Raw genomic sequence first — 16,819 nt, 5'->3', positions numbered from 1 at the left:
CCCCATCACTGACACTACCCACAGCCGTGTGTACACTCTCCCCCATCACTGACACTACCCACAGCCATGTGTACACTCTCCCCCATCACTGACACTACCCACAGCCATGTGTACACTCTCCCCCATCACTGACACTACCCACAGCCCCATGTACACTCTTACCCCATCACTGACACTACCCACAGCCGTGTGTACACACCCCCCATCAATGACACTACCCACTGCCCTGTGTACACTCTCCCCCATCACTGACACTACCCACAGCCCCATGTACACTCTCCCCCATCACTGACACTACCCACAGCCCCGTGTACACTCTCCCCCCATCACTGACACTACCCACAGCCCCATGTACACACTCCCCCATCACTGACACTACCCACAACCCTGTGTACACACTCCCCAATCACTGCAACTACCCACAGCCCCACGGTTGATAGTGTCAGTGATAGGGTAAGTGTGTACACACGGATGTGTGTAGTGTCCGTGACGGGGGAAGTGTGTGCAAGGGGCTGTGGTTAGTGTCAGTGATGGGGGAGTGTGTACATGGGGGTGTGGGTAGCGTCAGTGATTGGGGGCGTGTGTACATGGGGCTGTGGGTAGTGTCAGTGATGGGGGGAGCGTGTACACGGGGCTGTGGGTAGTGCCAGTGATGGGAGAGAGTGTACTTGGGGCTGTGGGTAGTGTCAGTGATGGGGGGAGTGTGTACATGGGGCTGTAGGCAGTGTCAGTGATGGGGGAGAGTGTACACTGGGCTGTGGGTAGTGTCAGTGATGGGGGAGAGTGTGGACACGGGGCTGAGGGTAGCACCAGTGATTGGGGGAGTGTGTGCATGGGGCTGTGGGTAGTGTCAGTGATTGGGGGAGTGTGTACATGGGGCTGTGGGTAGTGTCAGTGATGGGGGAGTGTGTACACGGGGCTGTGGGTAGTGTCAGTGATGGGGGAGAGTGTACACGGGGCTGTGGATAGTGTCAGTGATTGGGGGAGTGTGTGCATGGGGCTGTGGGTAGTGTCAGTGATGGGGGAGTGTGTACACGGGGCTGTGGGTAGTGTCAGTGATGGGGGAGAGTGTACACGGGGCTGTGGATAGTGTCAGTGATGGGGGAGAGTGTACACGGGGCTGTGGGTAGTGTCAGTGATGGGGGAGAGTGTACATGGGGCTGTGGGTAGTGTCAGTGATGGGGGAGAGTGTACACGGGGCTGTGGTTAGTGTCAGTGATGGGGGAGAGTGTACACGGGGCTGGGGGTAGTGTCAATGATGGGGGAGAGTGAACACGGGGCTGTGGGTAGTGTCAGTGATGGGGGAGTGTGTACATGGGGCTGTGGGTAGTGTCAGTGATGGGGGAGTGTGTACATGGGGGTGTGGGTAGCGTCAGTGATTGGGGGCGTGTGTACATGGGGCTGTGGGTAGTGTCAGTGATGGGGGGAGCGTGTACACGGGGCTGTGGGTAGTGCCAGTGATGGGAGAGAGTGTACTTGGGGCTGTGGGTAGTGTCAGTGATGGGGGGAGTGTGTACATGGGGCTGTAGGCAGTGTCAGTGATGGGGGAGAGTGTACACTGGGCTGTGGGTAGTGTCAGTGATGGGGGAGAGTGTGGACACGGGGCTGAGGGTAGCACCAGTGATTGGGGGAGTGTGTGCATGGGGCTGTGGGTAGTGTCAGTGATTGGGGGAGTGTGTACATGGGGCTGTGGGTAGTGTCAGTGATGGGGGAGTGTGTACACGGGGCTGTGGGTAGTGTCAGTGATGGGGGAGAGTGTACACGGGGCTGTGGATAGTGTCAGTGATTGGGGGAGTGTGTGCATGGGGCTGTGGGTAGTGTCAGTGATGGGGGAGTGTGTACACGGGGCTGTGGGTAGTGTCAGTGATGGGGGAGAGTGTACACGGGGCTGTGGATAGTGTCAGTGATGGGGGAGAGTGTACACGGGGCTGTGGGTAGTGTCAGTGATGGGGGAGAGTGTACATGGGGCTGTGGGTAGTGTCAGTGATGGGGGAGAGTGTACACGGGGCTGTGGTTAGTGTCAGTGATGGGGGAGAGTGTACACGGGGCTGGGGGTAGTGTCAGTGATGGGGGAGAGTGAACACGGGGCTGTGGGTAGTGTCAGTGATGGGGGAGTGTGTACATGGGGCTGTGGGTAGTGTCAGTGATGGGGGGAGAGTGTACACGGGGCTGGGGGCAGTGTCAGTGATGGGGGAGAGTGTACACGGGGCTGGGGGTAGTGTCAGTGATGGGGGGAGAGTGTATACGGGGCTGGGGGTAGTGTCAGTGATGGGGGAGAGTGTACACGGGGCTGTGGGTAGTGTCAGTGATGGGGGAGAGTGTACATGGGGCTGTGGGTAGTGTCAGTGATGGGGTGAGTGTGTACACGGGGCTGGGGGTAGTGTCAGTGATGGGGTGAGTGTGTACACGGGGCTGGGGGTAGTGTCAGTGATGGGGGAGTGTGTACATGGGGCTGTGGGTAGTGTCAGTGATGGGGGGAGAGTGTACATGGGGCTGGGGGTAGTGTCAGTGATGGGGGAGTGTGTACATGGGGCTGTGGGTAGTGTCAGTGATGGGGGGAGAGTGTACACGGGGCTGGGGGTAGTGTCAGTGATGGGGGAGTGTGTACATGGGCTGGGGGTAGTGTCAGTGATGGGGAGAGAGTGTACACGGGGCTGTGGGTAGTGTCAGTGATGGGGGGAGAGTGTACACGGGGCTGGGGGTAGTGTCAGTGATGGGGGGAGAGTGTACATGGGGCTGTGGGTAGTGTCAGTGATGGGGGAGAGTTTACAAGGGGCTGTGAGTAGTGTCAGTGATGGGGGGAGAGTGTACATGGGGCTGTGGGTAGTGTCAGTGATGGGGGGAGAGTGTACACGGGGCTGGGGGTAGTGTCAGTGATGGGGGGAGAGTGTACATGGGGCTGTGGGTAGTGTCAGTGATGGGGGAGAGTTTACAAGGGGCTGTGAGTAGTGTCAGTGATGGGGGGAGAGTGTACATGGGGCTGTGGGTAGTGTCAGTGATGGGGTAGAGTGTGTACACGGGGCTGTGGGTAGTGTCAGTGATGGGGGAGAGTGTACATGGGGCTGGGGGTAGTGTCAGTGATGGGGTAGAGTGTGTACACGGGGCTGTGGGTAGTGTCAGTGATGGGGGAGAGTGTACATGGGGCTGGGGGTAGTGTCAGTGATGGGGGGAGAGTGTACATGGGACTGTGGGTAGTGTCAGTGATGGGGGGAGAGTGTACATGGGGCTGGGGGTAGTGTCAGTGATGGGGGGAGTGTGTACACGGGGCTGCGGGTAGCGTCAGTGATTAGGGGAGTGTGTACATGGGGCTGTGGGTAGTGTCAGTGATGGGGGAGTGTGTACACGGGGCTGTGGGTAGCGTCAGTGATTAGGGGAGTGTGTACATGGGGCTGTGGGTAGTGTCAGTGATGGGGGGGAGTGTACACGGGGCTGCGGGTAGCGTCAGTGATTAGGGGAGTGTGTACACGGGGCTGTGGGTAGTGTCAGTGATGGGGGAGTGTGTACACGGGGCTGTGGGTAGCGTCAGTGATTAGGGGAGTGTGTACATGGGGCTGTGGGTAGTGTCAGTGATGGGGGGGAGTGTACACGGGGCTGCGGGTAGCGTCAGTGATTAGGGGAGTGTGTACACGGGGCTGTGGGTAGTGTCAGTGATGGGGGAGAGTGTACATGGGGCTGTGGGTAGTGTCAGTGATTAGGGGAGTGTGTACATGGGGCTGTGGGTAGTGTCAGTGATGGGGGGGAGTGTGTACACGGGGCTGTGGGTAGTGTCAGTGATGGGGGAGAGTTTACAAGGGGCTGTGAGTAGTGTCAGTGATGGGGGAGAGTGTACACGGGGCAGTGGGTAGTGTCAGTGATGGGGAGGGAGTGTGTACACGCGGCTGTGGGTAGTGTCAGTGATGGGGGGAGTGTGTACACGGGGCTGTGGGTAGTGTCAGTGACTACCCACAGCCCCGTGTACACTCTCCCCCATCACTGACACTACCCACAGCCCCATGTACACTCTCCCCCAATCACTGACACTACCCACAGCCCCATGTACACACTCCCCCCATCACTGACACTACCCACAGCCCCGTGTACACTCTCCCCCATCACTGACACTACCCACAGCCCCGTGTACACATACTCCGCCATCACTGACACTACCCACAGCCCCATGTACACTCTCCCTCCGTCACTGACACTATTCACATCCCCGTGTACACTGTTTGAGAATTTGGTGTGAAATGGGAATGTTGTGGTTTGTATGGTGTATTACCCAATGGAGTGATCCATTTACTGAATTTGCTGCAGAAGTATTTATTACATAGTGCAAAGTACTGCCTGTCTTTGAAACCGAGGGGTCTGGGAGTGATTGAGGTGACACAGAACCTACCTGAGGCAGAGAGGGACTGTTCCACGATGCCCACTTTCACCACCTGTTAAAATCATAGAACAACAACTTGTAACACCAGTAATCAGATCCTCATCAGGACCTGCAGCATCTGTGCAGAGAAATCAGGGTTCACGTTTCAGTTTCCATGAGCCTTCATCAGACCTGAATCAACTCACCCACTGTGTTCTGACGAAGGGTCACCCAGCCTGAAATCTTTACTCTTCCTCGCCACTGATGCTGACAGACCTGCTGAGCTTTTCCAGCAAATTCCGTCTTTGATTTGGATTTTCAGAATTGGGAGCTCTTTCAGTTTTTAATCAGATCTTCATCTCCTGAATGACTTCAATACCATTCGTGTGAGCTACGCATTTGCTGTGATCCATATGGTTTAATGTGATCTATGAGTTTAATGTGACCTGAGGGTTTAATGTGATCTGTGGGTTTAATGAGATCTGTGGGATTAATCTGATCTGTGGGTTTAATGTGATCTGTGGGGTTAATCTGATCTGTGGGTTTAATGTGATCTGTGGGTTTAGTATGATCTCTGGGTTCAGTGCAATCTGTGGGTTTAATGTGATCTGTGGGTTTAATGTGATCTGTGGGTTTAATGTGATCTGTGGGTTTAGTGTGATCTATGGGTTTAGTGTGATTTGTGGGTTTAATGTGATCTGTGGGTTTAATGTGATCTATGGGTTTAGTGTGATTTGTGGGTTTAATGTGATCTGGGGGTTTAATGTGATCTGTGGGTTTAGTGTGATTTGTGGGTTTAATGTGATCTGTGGGTTTAGTGTGATCTGTGGGTTTAGTGTGATCTGTGGGTTTAATGTGATCTGTGGGTTAAGTGTGATCTGTGGGTTTAATGTGATCTGTGGGTTTAATGTGATCTGTGGGTTTAGTGTGATTTGTGGGGTTAAGGTGATCTGTGGGTTTAATGTGATCTGTGGGTTTAATGTGATCTGTGCGTTCAGTGTGATCTGTGGGTTTAATGTGATCTGTGGGTTTAGTGTGATCTGTGGGTTTAATGTGATCTGTGGGTTTTGTGTGATCTGTGAGTTTAATGTGATCTGTGGGTTTAGTGTGATATGTGGGTTTAATGTGATCTATGGGTTAAATGTGATCTACAGGTTTAATGTGATCTGTGGGTATTGTCAGATCTGTGGATTTAGTGTGATCTGTGGGTTTAATGTGATCTGTGGGATTAATGAGATCTACAGGTTAAATGTGATCTGTGGGTTTAGTGTGATCTGTGGGTTGAATGTGATTTGGGGGTTTAGTGTGATCTGTGGGTTTAGTGTGATCTGTGGGTTTAGTGTGATCTGTGGGTTTAATGTGATCTGTGAGTTTAGTGTGATCTGTGGGTTTAATGTGATCTGTGGGTTTAATGTGATCTGTGAGTTTAGTGTGATCTGTGGGTTTAATGCGATCTGTGGGGTTAATGCAATCTGATGGACTAATGTCATCTGTGGTTTTAGTGTGATCTGTGGTGTTAAGGTGATCTCGGTGTTTAATGATATGTGGGTTTAATGTGATCTGTGGGTTCAGTGTGATCTATGGTATTAGTATGATCTATGGGTTTAACGTGATCTGTGGGTTTAATGCGATCTGTAGGACTAATGTCATCTGTGGTTTAAGTGTGATCTGTGGGGTTAAGGTGATCTGTGAGTTTAGTGTGATCTGTGGGTTTAATGTGATCTGTAGGTTTAATGTGATCTGTGGGTTTGTGTGAACTGTGGGTTTAGTGTGATCTGTGGGTTTAATGTGATCTGTGGGTTGAGTGTGATCTGTGGGTTCAATGTGATCTGTGGGTATAGTGTGATCTGTGGGGTTAATGAAATCTGATGGACTAATGTCATCTGTGGTTTTAGTGTGATCTGTGGGGCTAAGGTGATCTGTGGGTTTAATGTGATCTGTGGGTTTAATGTGATCTGTGGGTTCAGTGTGATCTGTGGGTTTTGTGTGATCTGTGGGTTTAGTGTGATCTGTGGGTTTAGTGTGATATGTGGGTTTAATGTGATCTATGGGTTTAATGTGATCTGTGGGGTTAACGTGATCTGTGGGTTTAATGTGATCTGTGAGTTTAATGTGATCTGTGGGGTTAACGTGATCTGTGGGTTTAATGAGATCTATGGGTTTAATGCGATCTGTGAGTTTAATGTGATCTCTGGGTTTAGTGCGATCTGTGGGTTTAATGTGATCTGTGAGTTTAACGTGATCTGTGGGTTTAATGTGATCGGTGGGTTTTGTATGATCTGTCGGTTTAATGCGATCTGTGGGTTTAATGTGATCTGTGGGGTTAACGTGAACTGTGAGTTTAATGTGATCTGTGGGTTAAGTGTGATCTGTGGGTTTAGTGTGCTCTATGGGTTTAATGTGATCTGTGGGTTAAGTGTGATCTGTGGGTTTAATGTGATCTGTGGGTTAAGTGTGATCTGTGGGTTTAATGTGATCTGTGGGGTTAGTGTGATCTGTGGGTTTAATGTGATCTGTGGGTTTAGTGTGAACTGTGAGTTTAATGTGATCTGTGGGTTTAGTGTGATCTCTGGGTTTCATGTGATCTATGGGTTTTACGTGATCTGTGGGTTTAGTTTGATCTCGGGGTTTAACGTGATCTGTGGGTTTAATGTGTTCTGTGGGTTTAATGTGATCTGTGGGTTTAGTGTGATCTGTGGGTTTAATGTGATCTGTGAGTTTAGTGTGAACTGTGGGTTTAATGTGATCTGTGGTTTTAATGTGATCTGTGGGTTTAGTGTGATCTGTGGGTTTAATGTGATCTGTGAGTTTAGTGTGATCTGCGGGTGTAATGTGATCTGTGAGTTTAGTGTGATCTGTGGGTTTAGTGTGAACTGTGGGTTTAATGTGATCTGTGGGTTTAGTTTGATCTGTGGGTTTAGTGTGATTTGTGGGTTTAGTGTGATCTGTGGGTTTCATGTGATCTGTGGGTTTAGTGTGATCTGTGGGTTTAATGTGATCTGTGGGTTTAATGTGATCTGTGAGTTTAGTGTGATCTGTGGGATTAGTGTGATTTGTGGGTTTAATGTGATCTGTGGGTTTAGTGTGATCTGTGGGTTAAGTGTAATCTGTGGGTTTAATGTGATCTGTGAGTTTAGTGTGATATGTGGGTTTAATGTGATCTGTGGGTATAGTGTGATCTGTGGGTTTAACGTGATCTGTGGGTTTAATGTGATCTGTGGGTTAAGTGTGATCGGTGGGTTTAATGTGATCTGTGGGTTTAGTGTGATCTGTGGGTTTAGTGTGATCTGTGAGTTTAATGTGATCTGTGGGTTTAGTGTGATCTGTGGGTTTAATGTGATCTGTGGGTTTAGTGTGATCTGTGAGTTTAATGTGATCTGTGGGTTTAGTGTGATATGTGGGTTTAATGTGATCTATGGGTTTAATGTGATCTGTGGGGTTAACATGATCTATGGGTTAGTTTGATCTGTGGGTTTAATGTGATCTACGGGTTTAATGTGATCTGTGGGTATTGTCAGATCTGTGGATTTAGTGTGATCTGTGGGTTTAATGTGATCTGTGGGATTAATGTGATCTACAGGTTAAATGTGACCTGTGGGTTTATTGTGATCTGTGGGTTAAATGTGATCTGCGGGATTAATGTGATCTATGGGTTTTACGTGATCTGTGGGTTTAATGTGATCTGTGAGTTTAATGTGATCTGTGGGTTTAGTGTGATAATTGGGTTTTATGTGATCTATGGGTTTAATTTCATCCGTGGGGTTAACCTGATCTACGGGTTCAGTGTGATCTGTGGGTTTAATGTCATCTGTGGGATTAATGTGATCTACGGGTATAATGTGATCTGTGGGTATTGTCAGATCTTTCGATTTAGTGTGATCTGTGGGTTTAATGTGATCTGTGGGATTAATGTGATCTACAGGTTAAATGTGATCTGTGGGCTTAGTGTGATCTGTGGGTTTAATGTGATCAGTGAGTTTAGTGTGATCTGTGGGTTTAATGAGATCTGTGGGTTTAATGTGATCTGTGAGTTTAGTGTGATCTGTGGGTTTAATGTGATCTGTGGGTTTAACGTGATCTATGTGTTTAATGTGATCTGTGGGTTTAATGTGATGTGTGGTTATAGTGTGATCTGTGGGTTTAGTGTGATCTGTGGGTTTAATGTGATCTGTGGGTTTAATGAGATCTGTGGGATTAATCTGATCTGTGGGTTTAATGTGATCTGTGGGGTTAATCTGATCTGTGGGTTTAATGTGATCTGTGGGTTTAGTATGATCTCTGGGTTCAGTGCAATCTGTGGGTTTAATGTGATCTGTGGGTTTAATGTGATCTGTGGGTTTAATGTGATCTGTGGGTTTAGTGTGATCTATGGGTTTAGTGTGATTTGTGGGTTTAATGTGATCTGTGGGTTTAATGTGATCTATGGGTTTAGTGTGATTTGTGGGTTTAATGTGATCTGGGGGTTTAATGTGATCTATGGGTTTAGTGTGATTTGTGGGTTTAATGTGATCTGTGGGTTTAGTGTGATCTGTGGGTTTAATGTGATCTGTGGGTTTAATGTGATCTGTGGGTTTAGTGTGATTTGTGGGGTTAAGGTGATCTGTGGGTTTAATGTGATCTGTGGGTTTAATGTGATCTGTGCGTTCAGTGTGATCTGTGGGTTTAATGTGATCTGTGGGTTTAGTGTGATCTGTGGGTTTAATGTGATCTGTGGGTTTTGTGTGATCTGTGAGTTTAATGTGATCTGTGAGTTTAATGTGATCTCTGGGTTTAGTGCGATCTGTGGGTTTAATGTGATCTGTGAGTTTAACGTGATCTGTGGGTTTAATGTGATCGGTGGGTTTTGTATGATCTGTCGGTTTAATGCGATCTGTGGGTTTAATGTGATCTGTGGGGTTAACGTGAACTGTGAGTTTAATGTGATCTGTGGGTTAAGTGTGATCTGTGGGTTTAGTGTGCTCTATGGGTTTAATGTGATCTGTGGGTTAAGTGTGATCTGTGGGTTTAATGTGATCTGTGGGTTAAGTGTGATCTGTGGGTTTAATGTGATCTGTGGGGTTAGTGTGATCTGTGGGTTTAATGTGATCTGTGGGTTTAGTGTGAACTGTGAGTTTAATGTGATCTGTGGGTTTAGTGTGATCTCTGGGTTTCATGTGATCTATGGGTTTTACGTGATCTGTGGGTTTAGTTTGATCTCGGGGTTTAACGTGATCTGTGGGTTTAATGTGTTCTGTGGGTTTAATGTGATCTGTGGGTTTAGTGTGATCTGTGGGTTTAGTGTGAACTGTGGGTTTAATGTGATCTGTGGGTTTAGTTTGATCTGTGGGTTTAGTGTGATTTGTGGGTTTAATGTGATCTGTGGGTTTAGTGTGATCTGCGGGTTTAGTGTGATCTGTGGGTTTAATGTGATCTGTGGGTTTAGTGTGATCTGTGGGTTTCATGTGATCTGTGGGTTTAGTGTGATCTGTGGGTTTAATGTGATCTGTGGGTTTAATGTGATCTGTGAGTTTAGTGTGATCTGTGGGTTTCATGTGATCTGTGGGTTCAGTGTGATCTGCGGGTTTAGTGTGATCTGTGGGTTTAATGTGATCTGTGGGTTTAATGTGAACTGTGGGTTTAGTGTGATCTGTGGGATTAGTGTGATTTGTGGGTTTAATGTGATCTGTGGGTTAAGTGTAATCTGTGGGTTTAATGTGATCTGTGAGTTTAGTGTGATATGTGGGTTTAATGTGATCTGTGGGTATAGTGTGATCTGTGGGTTTAACGTGATCTGTGGGTTTAATGTGATCTGTGGGTTAAGTGTGATCGGTGGGTTTAATGTGATCTGTGAGTTTAGTGTGATCTGTGGGTTTAATGTGATCTGTGGGTTTAGTGTGATCTGTGGGTTTAGTGTGATATGTGGGTTTAATGTGATCTATGGGTTTAATGTGATCTGTGGGGTTAACATGATCTATGGGTTAGTTTGATCTGTGGGTTTAATGTGATCTACGGGTTTAATGTGATCTGTGGGTATTGTCAGATCTGTGGATTTAGTGTGATCTGTGGGTTTAATGTGATCTGTGGAATTAATGTGATCTACAGGTTAAATGTGACCTGTGGGTTTATTGTGATCTGTGGGTTAAATGTGATCTGCGGGATTAATGTGATCTATGGGTTTTACGTGATCTGAGGGTTTAATGTGATCTGTGAGTTTAATGTGATCTGTGGGTTTAGTGTGATAATTGGGTTTAATGTGATCTATGGGTTTAATTTCATCCGTGGGGTTAACCTGATCTACGGGTTCAGTGTGATCTGTGGGTTTAATGTCATCTGTGGGATTAATGTGATCTACGGGTATAATGTGATCTGTGGGTATTGTCAGATCTTTCGATTTAGTGTGATCTGTGGGTTTAATGTGATCTGTGGGATTAATGTGATCTACAGGTTAAATGTGATCTGTGGGTTTAGTGTGATCTGTGGGTTTAATGTGATCAGTGAGTTTTGTGTGATCTGTGGGTTTAATGAGATCTGTGGGTTTAATGTGATCTGTGAGTTTAGTGTGATCTGTGGGTTTAATGTGATCTGTGGGTTTAACGTGATCTATGTGTTTAATGTGATCTGTGGGTTTAATGTGATGTGTGGGTATAGTGTGATCTGTGGGTTTAGTGTGATCTGTGGGTTTAATGTGATCTGTGGGGTTAATGCATTCTGATGGAGTAATTTCATCTGTGGTTTTAGTGTGATCTGTGTGGTTAAGGTGATCTGTGGGATTAATGTGATATGTGGGTTTAATGTGATCTGTGGGTTCAGTGTGATCTATGGTATTAGTATGATCTATGGGTTTAACATGATCTGTGGGTTTAATGCGATCTGTAGGACTAATGTCATCTGTGGTTTTAGTGTGATCGGTGGGGTTAAGGTGATCAGTGGGTTTAATGTGATCTGTGGGTTTAATGTGATCGGTGGGTTCAGTGTGATCTGTGGGTTTTGTGTGATCTGTGGGTTTAGTGCGATCTGTGGGTTTAGTGTGATATGTGGGTTTAATGTGATCTATGGGTTTAATGTGATCTGTGGGTTTAATGTGATCTATGGGTTCAATGTGATCTATGGGTTTAGTGTGATCTGTGGGTTTAATGTGATCTATGGGTTTAATGTGATCTGTGGGTTTAATGTGATCTGTGGGTTTAGTGTGATCTGTGGGTTAAGTGTGATCTGTGGGTTTAATGTGATCTGTGGGTTTAGTGTGATCTGTGGGTTAAGTGTGATCTGTGGGTTTAATGCGATCTGTGGGGTTAATGCAATCTGATGGACTAATGTCATCTGTGGTTTTAGTGTGATCTGTGGTGTTAAGGTGATCTCTGTGTTTAATGATATGTGGGTTTAATGTGATCTGTGGGTTCAGTGTGATCTATGGTATTAGTATGATCTATGGGTTTAACGTGATCTGTGGGTTTAATGCGATCTGTAGGACTAATGTCATCTGTGGTTTAAGTGTGATCTGTGGGGTTAAGGTGATCTGTGAGTTTAGTGTGATCTGTGGGTTTAATGTGATCTGTAGGTTTAATGTGATCTGTGGGTTTGTGTGAACTGTGGGTTTAGTGTGATCTGTGGGTTTAATGTGATCTGTGGGTTGAGTGTGATCTGTGGGTTCAATGTGATCTGTGGGTATAGTGTGATCTGTGGGGTTAATGAAATCTGATGGACTAATGTCATCTGTGGTTTTAGTGTGATCTGTGGGGCTAAGGTGATCTGTGGGTTTAATGTGATCTGTGGGTTTAATGTGATCTGTGGGTTCAGTGTGATCTGTGGGTTTTGTGTGATCTGTGGGTTTAGTGTGATCTGTGGGTTTAGTGTGATATGTGGGTTTAATGTGATCTATGGGTTTAATGTGATCTGTGGGGTTAACGTGATCTGTGGGTTTAATGTGATCTGTGAGTTTAATGTGATCTGTGGGGTTAACGTGATCTGTGGGTTTAATGAGATCTATGGGTTTAATGCGATCTGTGAGTTTAATGTGATCTCTGGGTTTAGTGCGATCTGTGGGTTTAATGTGATCTGTGAGTTTAACGTGATCTGTGGGTTTAATGTGATCGGTGGGTTTTGTATGATCTGTCGGTTTAATGCGATCTGTGGGTTTAATGTGATCTGTGGGGTTAACGTGAACTGTGAGTTTAATGTGATCTGTGGGTTAAGTGTGATCTGTGGGTTTAGTGTGCTCTATGGGTTTAATGTGATCTGTGGGTTAAGTGTGATCTGTGGGTTTAATGTGATCTGTGGGTTAAGTGTGATCTGTGGGTTTAATGTGATCTGTGGGGTTAGTGTGATCTGTGGGTTTAATGTGATCTGTGGGTTTAGTGTGAACTGTGAGTTTAATGTGATCTGTGGGTTTAGTGTGATCTCTGGGTTTCATGTGATCTATGGGTTTTACGTGATCTGTGGGTTTAGTTTGATCTCGGGGTTTAACGTGATCTGTGGGTTTAATGTGTTCTGTGGGTTTAATGTGATCTGTGGGTTTAGTGTGATCTGTGGGTTTAATGTGATCTGTGAGTTTAGTGTGAACTGTGGGTTTAATGTGATCTGTGGTTTTAATGTGATCTGTGGGTTTAGTGTGATCTGTGGGTTTAATGTGATCTGTGAGTTTAGTGTGATCTGCGGGTGTAATGTGATCTGTGAGTTTAGTGTGATCTGTGGGTTTAGTGTGAACTGTGGGTTTAATGTGATCTGTGGGTTTAGTTTGATCTGTGGGTTTAGTGTGATTTGTGGGTTTAATGTGATCTGTGGGTTTAGTGTGATCTGCGGGTTTAGTGTGATCTGTGGGTTTAATGTGATCTGTGGGTTTAGTGTGATCTGTGGGTTTCATGTGATCTGTGGGTTTAGTGTGATCTGTGGGTTTAATGTGATCTGTGGGTTTAATGTGATCTGTGAGTTTAGTGTGATCTGTGGGTTTCATGTGATCTGTGGGTTCAGTGTGATCTGCGGGTTTAGTGTGATCTGTGGGTTTAATGTGCTCTGTGGGTTTAATGTGATCTGTGGGTTTAGTGTGATAATTGGGTTTTATGTGATCTATGGGTTTAATTTCATCCGTGGGGTTAACCTGATCTACGGGTTCAGTGTGATCTGTGGGTTTCATGTGATCTGTGGGTTCAGTGTGATCTGCGGGTTTAGTGTGATATGTGGGTTTAATGTGATCTATGGGTTTAATGTGATCTGTGGGGTTAACATGATCTATGGGTTAGTTTGATCTGTGGGTTTAATGTGATCTACGGGTTTAATGTGATCTGTGGGTATTGTCAGATCTGTGGATTTAGTGTGATCTGTGGGTTTAATGTGATCTGTGGGATTAATGTGATCTACAGGTTAAATGTGACCTGTGGGTTTATTGTGATCTGTGGGTTAAATGTGATCTGCGGGATTAATGTGATCTATGGGTTTTACGTGATCTGTGGGTTTAATGTGATCTGTGAGTTTAATGTGATCTGTGGGTTTAGTGTGATAATTGGGTTTTATGTGATCTATGGGTTTAATTTCATCCGTGGGGTTAACCTGATCTACGGGTTCAGTGTGATCTGTGGGTTTAATGTCATCTGTGGGATTAATGTGATCTACGGGTATAATGTGATCTGTGGGTATTGTCAGATCTTTCGATTTAGTGTGATCTGTGGGTTTAATGTGATCTGTGGGATTAATGTGATCTACAGGTTAAATGTGATCTGTGGGCTTAGTGTGATCTGTGGGTTTAATGTGATCAGTGAGTTTAGTGTGATCTGTGGGTTTAATGAGATCTGTGGGTTTAATGTGATCTGTGAGTTTAGTGTGATCTGTGGGTTTAATGTGATCTGTGGGTTTAACGTGATCTATGTGTTTAATGTGATCTGTGGGTTTAATGTGATGTGTGGGTATAGTGTGATCTGTGGGTTTAGTGTGATCTGTGGGTTTAATGTGATCTGTGGGGTTAATGCATTCTGATGGAGTAATTTCATCTGTGGTTTTAGTGTGATCTGTGTGGTTAAGGTGATCTGTGGGATTAATGTGATATGTGGGTTTAATGTGATCTGTGGGTTCAGTGTGATCTATGGTATTAGTATGATCTATGGGTTTAACATGATCTGTGGGTTTAATGCGATCTGTAGGACTAATGTCATCTGTGGTTTTAGTGTGATCGGTGGGGTTAAGGTGATCAGTGGGTTTAATGTGATCTGTGGGTTTAATGTGATCGGTGGGTTCAGTGTGATCTGTGGGTTTTGTGTGATCTGTGGGTTTAGTGCGATCTGTGGGTTTAGTGTGATATGTGGGTTTAATGTGATCTATGGGTTTAATGTGATCTGTGGGTTTAATGTGATCTATGGGTTCAATGTGATCTATGGGTTTAGTGTGATCTGTGGGTTTAATGTGATCTGTGGGTTTAATGTGATCTGTGGGTTTAATGTGATCTGTGGGTTTAGTGTGATCTGTGGGTTAAGTGTGATCTGTGGGTTTAATGTGATCTGTGGGTTTAGTGTGATCTGTGGGTTAAGTGTGATCTGTGGGTTTAATGCGATCTGTGGGGTTAATGCAATCTGATGGACTAATGTCATCTGTGGTTTTAGTGTGATCTGTGGTGTTAAGGTGATCTCTGTGTTTAATGATATGTGGGTTTAATGTGATCTGTGGGTTCAGTGTGATCTATGGTATTAGTATGATCTATGGGTTTAACGTGATCTGTGGGTTTAATGCGATCTGTAGGACTAATGTCATCTGTGGTTTAAGTGTGATCTGTGGGGTTAAGGTGATCTGTGAGTTTAGTGTGATCTGTGGGTTTAATGTGATCTGTAGGTTTAATGTGATCTGTGGGTTTGTGTGAACTGTGGGTTTAGTGTGATCTGTGGGTTTAATGTGATCTGTGGGTTGAGTGTGATCTGTGGGTTCAATGTGATCTGTGGGTATAGTGTGATCTGTGGGGTTAATGAAATCTGATGGACTAATGTCATCTGTGGTTTTAGTGTGATCTGTGGGGCTAAGGTGATCTGTGGGTTTAATGTGATCTGTGGGTTTAATGTGATCTGTGGGTTCAGTGTGATCTGTGGGTTTTGTGTGATCTGTGGGTTTAGTGTGATCTGTGGGTTTAGTGTGATATGTGGGTTTAATGTGATCTATGGGTTTAATGTGATCTGTGAGTTTAATGTGATCTGTGGGGTTAACGTGATCTGTGGGTTTAATGAGATCTATGGGTTTAATGCGATCTGTGAGTTTAATGTGATCTCTGGGTTTAGTGCGATCTGTGGGTTTAATGTGATCTGTGAGTTTAACGTGATCTGTGGGTTTAATGTGATCGGTGGGTTTTGTATGATCTGTCGGTTTAATGCGATCTGTGGGTTTAATGTGATCTGTGGGGTTAACGTGAACTGTGAGTTTAATGTGATCTGTGGGTTAAGTGTGATCTGTGGGTTTAGTGTGCTCTATGGGTTTAATGTGATCTGTGGGTTAAGTGTGATCTGTGGGTTTAATGTGATCTGTGGGTTAAGTGTGATCTGTGGGTTTAATGTGATCTGTGGGGTTAGTGTGATCTGTGGGTTTAATGTGATCTGTGGGTTTAGTGTGAACTGTGAGTTTAATGTGATCTGTGGGTTTAGTGTGATCTCTGGGTTTCATGTGATCTATGGGTTTTACGTGATCTGTGGGTTTAGTTTGATCTCGGGGTTTAACGTGATCTGTGGGTTTAATGTGTTCTGTGGGTTTAATGTGATCTGTGGGTTTAGTGTGATCTGTGGGTTTAATGTGATCTGTGAGTTTAGTGTGAACTGTGGGTTTAATGTGATCTGTGGTTTTAATGTGATCTGTGGGTTTAGTGTGATCTGTGGGTTTAATGTGATCTGTGAGTTTAGTGTGATCTGCGGGTGTAATGTGATCTGTGAGTTTAGTGTGATCTGTGGGTTTAGTGTGAACTGTGGGTTTAATGTGATCTGTGGGTTTAGTTTGATCTGTGGGTTTAGTGTGATTTGTGGGTTTAATGTGATCTGTGGGTTTAGTGTGATCTGCGGGTTTAGTGTGATCTGTGGGTTTAATGTGATCTGTGGGTTTAGTGTGATCTGTGGGTTTCATGTGATCTGTGGGTTTAGTGTGATCTGTGGGTTTAATGTGATCTGTGGGTTTAATGTGATCTGTGAGTTTAGTGTGATCTGTGGGTTTCATGTGATCTGTGGGTTCAGTGTGATCTGCGGGTTTAGTGTGATCTGTGGGTTTAATGTGCTCTGTGGGTTTAATGTGAACTGTGGGTTTAGTGTGATCTGTGGGATTAGTGTGATTTGTGGGTTTAATGTGATCTGTGGGTTTAGTGTGATCTGTGGGTTTAGTGTGATCTGTGGGTTTAATGTGATCTGTGGGTTAAGTGTAATCTGTGGGTTTAATGTGATCTGTGAGTTTAGTGTGATATGTGGGTTTAATGTGATCTGTGGGTATAGTGTGATCTGTGGGTTTAACGTGATCTGTGGGTTTAATGTGATCTGTGGGTTAAGTGTG

At 45.4% G+C, this 16,819-nt stretch overlaps 1 protein-coding gene across 3 annotated transcripts in view; it reads right to left on the bottom strand.

Moving 5' to 3' along the window:
- LOC140455247 (phosphofurin acidic cluster sorting protein 2-like) overlaps positions 1-16,819 on the bottom strand; it is a 580,263-nt gene that overhangs the window by 40,673 nt on the left and 522,771 nt on the right. For all 3 annotated transcript variants that reach the window (XR_011952804.1, XM_072549988.1, XM_072549975.1), the window contains one exon: positions 4,376-4,418. Coding sequence is in view for 2 of the 3 variants with exons in the window: in XM_072549988.1 (XP_072406089.1) it covers positions 4,376-4,418 (43 nt within the window). In the remaining variant the exon portion in view is untranslated. The remainder of the gene's footprint in view (positions 1-4,375; positions 4,419-16,819) is intronic.

The sequence above is a fragment of the Chiloscyllium punctatum genome, chromosome 3, assembly GCF_047496795.1.
Source record: "Chiloscyllium punctatum isolate Juve2018m chromosome 3, sChiPun1.3, whole genome shotgun sequence".
In the NCBI taxonomy this organism is placed as follows: domain Eukaryota; kingdom Metazoa; phylum Chordata; class Chondrichthyes; order Orectolobiformes; family Hemiscylliidae; genus Chiloscyllium; species Chiloscyllium punctatum.
Note: the sequence above shows the minus strand (reverse complement) of the source record. Positions and strands in the feature narration are given on the sequence as shown.